The 3,629-nt window shown below is 68.7% G+C and overlaps 1 protein-coding gene across 1 annotated transcript in view; it reads left to right on the top strand.

Moving 5' to 3' along the window:
* Positions 1-2,981, top strand: part of CDC6 (cell division cycle 6) — a 3,452-nt gene extending 471 nt beyond the window's left edge. The window contains exons 2-12 of the mRNA XM_010585712.1: positions 7-125; positions 452-670; positions 749-948; positions 1,096-1,259; positions 1,433-1,539; positions 1,700-1,839; positions 1,917-2,017; positions 2,129-2,193; positions 2,356-2,555; positions 2,666-2,806; positions 2,892-2,981. Of these exons, the coding sequence (XP_010584014.1) occupies positions 7-125; positions 452-670; positions 749-948; positions 1,096-1,259; positions 1,433-1,539; positions 1,700-1,839; positions 1,917-2,017; positions 2,129-2,193; positions 2,356-2,555; positions 2,666-2,806; positions 2,892-2,981 (1,546 nt within the window). The remainder of the gene's footprint in view (positions 1-6; positions 126-451; positions 671-748; positions 949-1,095; positions 1,260-1,432; positions 1,540-1,699; positions 1,840-1,916; positions 2,018-2,128; positions 2,194-2,355; positions 2,556-2,665; positions 2,807-2,891) is intronic.
* Positions 2,982-3,629: the final 648 nt, after the last annotated feature.

Here is a 3,629-nt window from a genome sequence, read left to right on the forward strand (position 1 = left end):
CAAAAGCGGCCCCGACCCCGGCAGCCCCGACCCCACCGCCCTGCGGCTCTCGCCCTGCCCCAGGGCCCCGGGCACACGCTCAGCCCGGACCAAAGCGCTGCCCTTGAGCCCCTGCAAGCGCCTGGGTGAGCTGCCCCCCCTACACCCTCCTTTGGGACCCCCCCGGGAAAGGTGTGTGTGGGGGGGTATCCCTTTCCTGAAGGCAGCTGTAGAGCTGGGACCTCGCCCTGGTGGGCCTGGGGCAGGCAGACGGACCCAGCTCTGTCCTGTCCCTTGCACAGCTGCGTTTGCGGCTTCCTCCGGTTTCGGGAGGAAAAACTGCTCCCCCGGGGCCCAGGGGGAGAGCGACACCATGTTACAAACAGCCTCTTGCTCGCACACAAGCACACCGCGAGAGCGTCAGGGTCGGGCCCGTGCGCTCGGCTGCTCCGCTGACCCGTCTCCTCCGCAGGTGACGACAACCTCTGCAACGTCCCCCATGCCCTGCCCTCCTCCCCGGCCAAGCGCAGCAAGGAGAACCAAGGGCGCCGCTTGCTCTTTGGGGACCCCCTGACCTCCCCCGAAAAGCCCAGCAGCCCAGGGCCATCCCCTCGGCATCGCAGGCAGGAGACCCCCCGGAGCTTGGGCCTTGGCAGGCAGCCTGCCTGCACCCAACTCTTCAGGCAGGAAGGTGAGTGGAGTCAGGGAGAGGAACGGGGTTGCGGTGGTGCCGTGGACCCCCCCTGAGCCCTCTCCCTCCTCGACACAGGCACCTGCTACCAGCAGGCGAAGCGGGTGCTGCATGCGGCTGTGCCCGACCGACTCTACGCCAGGGAGAAGGAGACGGGCGTCATCCGGCAGTTTCTGCGGGAGCACGTCTGTGGGCGCCAGCCTGGCAGCCTTTACATCTCCGGAGCCCCCGGGACTGGGAAAACGGCCTGTCTGAGCCGCGTCCTGCTTGACTGCAAGGTGTGCCATAGCTGGGGGTCTCGGTTTGAGGGTGCTGGTGGAGCATGTTGGCAAGGAAAGGTGGCGGCACTGGCAGGAAGGAGCAAGAGCCGAGTGTGGCGGGGCGGCGGTGGGTGGCCAGCAGTGTAATGCTCCTGTCCCTGGCAGGACGAGCTTACCGGGAGCAAAACCATCGTCCTGAACTGCATGTCGCTGAGCAGCCCGCAGGGCGTCTTCCCCGCCATGGCACAGCAGCTGGGTCTGCCCGTGGCCGCCGGCCGGGAGGTCGTGCGGAGGCTGGAGAAGCAGCTGATGGCCCAGGGGCCCATGGTGTGAGTTCCCTGCCTGGGGGGGTGACGGTGTGGGGTCCCCTCTCGATATCCTGAGCGTGGCCAGCCGGGAGAGGTGGTCCCAGCAGTGGCTCTCCCTGCTTGGGGTACTGTGAATGGGCTGCAGGGGCGGTGGGGAAAGCCGGGTCTGACCCGGGCTCTCCCCGCCTCCGCAGCCTGCTGGTGCTGGATGAGCTGGACCAGCTGGAGAGCAAGGGGCAGGACGTGCTCTACACCCTCTTCGAGTGGCCCCGGCTGCCCAGCTCTAGGCTCGTCCTTGTGGGTGAGTGCGCAGCAGCATGGCACTGCCAGCCCTGGGGACCCTCCTTCTTTTGGGGGGTGGATGGGGGGGTTTGCCTTTGCACCCCCCTCCTGCCCACCCGCTCCTTCTTTGGGGCATGGCCCTCATCTTCCCTCCCTTCCTCACCCCGCTGTGCCCGCAGGCTTGGCCAACGCGCTGGATCTGACAGACCGCAGCCTGGCCAGGCTCGGTGCCCGCCTGGCTGGCAGCCCCCAACTGCTGCACTTCCCACCCTACACCAGGGAGCAGCTCACCGCCATCCTGCAGGAGCGGCTGGGGCAGGTAGGGATGCAGGGGGACACGGCGGGAGGGGGGGTGTCTCAGCCCACACAGGCTGACAGCATACGGTGCCTCGGCAGGTGGCTGGTGACCCCGTCCTGGATGCCGCCGCGCTCCAGTTCTGCGCCCGCAAGGTCTCCGCGGTCTCCGGTGACGCTCGCAAGGCCTTGGATATCTGCAGGTCAGCGCCTGCCTCAAAATCCAGCGGTGCCAGGGCCAGCGTGGAGCCCCGCACAGCTCCCCCGTGCTGGGGCAGCCGCTCTGCCCGGTGCTCAGGACTGTCTCTCCCCAGGCGCGCCGTGGAGGTGGTGGAGCTGGAGGTGCGGAGCCAGACCCTGCTCAAGCCGCTGCCTGGTGGTGAGTAGCTGCTGCTGGCAGAGCCAAAACCCTGCGGGGGACACCTCCGGGCTGGCCTTAATAGCGGGTCCAGGGTCCCTTTCTGGGGCACCTGCTCTGTACTGGCACCCACACCCCTTGCTCATCCCCCTGAGGTCCCCTGCAGCCCTCTCTGTCCCACAGGTGACTCCCCGGCATCCCCCGTCCCCAAGCGTGTGGGGCTCCTGCACGTCTCCCGTGTGATTTCGGAGGTGTTTGGGGACCGGCTGGCTGGGGGGGGCCGGGGGGCCCAGGACGCCTTCCCGCTGCAGCAGAAGGTGCTGCTCTGCTCCCTGCTGCTGCTCGCCCGGCACCTGCGCAGCCCAGAGGTGACGCTGGGGAAGGTGAGTGACGGTGGGACCCGCTCAGGGCTGGATTTGGGGAGCGGGTGGGTGTCCCCGCGGTCTCCCTTGCCTGCGGTGCCGCGGCATAACGCCCGCCCTGCCTTCCCCAGCTCCACGACACCTACGGCCAGGTCTGCCGGCGGCAGCAGCTCCCCGCCGTCGACCAGGCCGAGTGCCTGTCCCTCATCACCCTCCTGGAGTCCCGCGGCGTCCTCGAGCTGAAGAAGGCCAAGGAGGCCCGGCTGGCCAAGGTACGGCGGGGGGCGGCGGGGCAGGGTCCGGCGGCGCGGCGGGGGCCGGCGGCGCGGCGCTGAGCGGTTCTCGTCTCTCCCCCAGGTCTCCCTGAAGATGGAGGAGGCGGCGGTGGAGCACGCGCTGCAGGACGCGGCGCTGGTGGGCAGCATCCTGGCCCAAGGGCTGCGCTAACCCCCCCCTCCCCGGCGGCCCCCTCCCCGTGGCCCCTCGGCACGGGCTGGGCGGACGCTGCCCCGGGTGGGACTTCGGCGCGTGACGCGTGGTTTGGCCGGACCGCGGCGGGAGCAGGGAAATGGCTCCCAGAGACCTCGGCTGTTGTTTGTTGAGTCCTGCCTTGGGGCCCTCAGTCTGGGGCAGTTTTATTAATATTATTAATATTATTATTACTATTTTTGTGTGGCTGAAGCTGAGGGTTCCCAGCGCCTTCACAGCAATGGACGCGGCCAGTGGGTGCTCCCGGCTCTTCGCCCACGCCGGCACATGTGATGCCGGGGCCTGGCATTGCTCCCTGCTACGACCCGTGGATGTGTTGGCTCCTGGCTTGTTCGGAGCCTTCTGGGGCCCCCCCACGCCCCCGGCTGCAGGAAGGAGGGTCCTGGTGCCAGCCCCGCTCTGGGTCCCAGTGCCGGCAGTGGTAGAGGGGGTGCAGGGGGTGCTCAGCTCCAGGCTGTGCCCAGCCAGAGGGTGGGGGGACAGCGAGGCCCCCTGTATCTCCTGGCATTAATAAAGTCGTTCTGGTTCAGTGCTGGCTCCTGCCTCTGCCCCCCACCGTTCCCTCCCTGCCCCAGGGCTGTGGGGGCCTGGCCCTGGCCCCCCCCC

The sequence above is a fragment of the Haliaeetus leucocephalus genome, unplaced genomic scaffold (assembly GCF_000737465.1).
Source record: "Haliaeetus leucocephalus isolate CR32 unplaced genomic scaffold, Haliaeetus_leucocephalus-4.0 Scaffold110, whole genome shotgun sequence".
NCBI lineage: Eukaryota > Metazoa > Chordata > Aves > Accipitriformes > Accipitridae > Haliaeetus > Haliaeetus leucocephalus.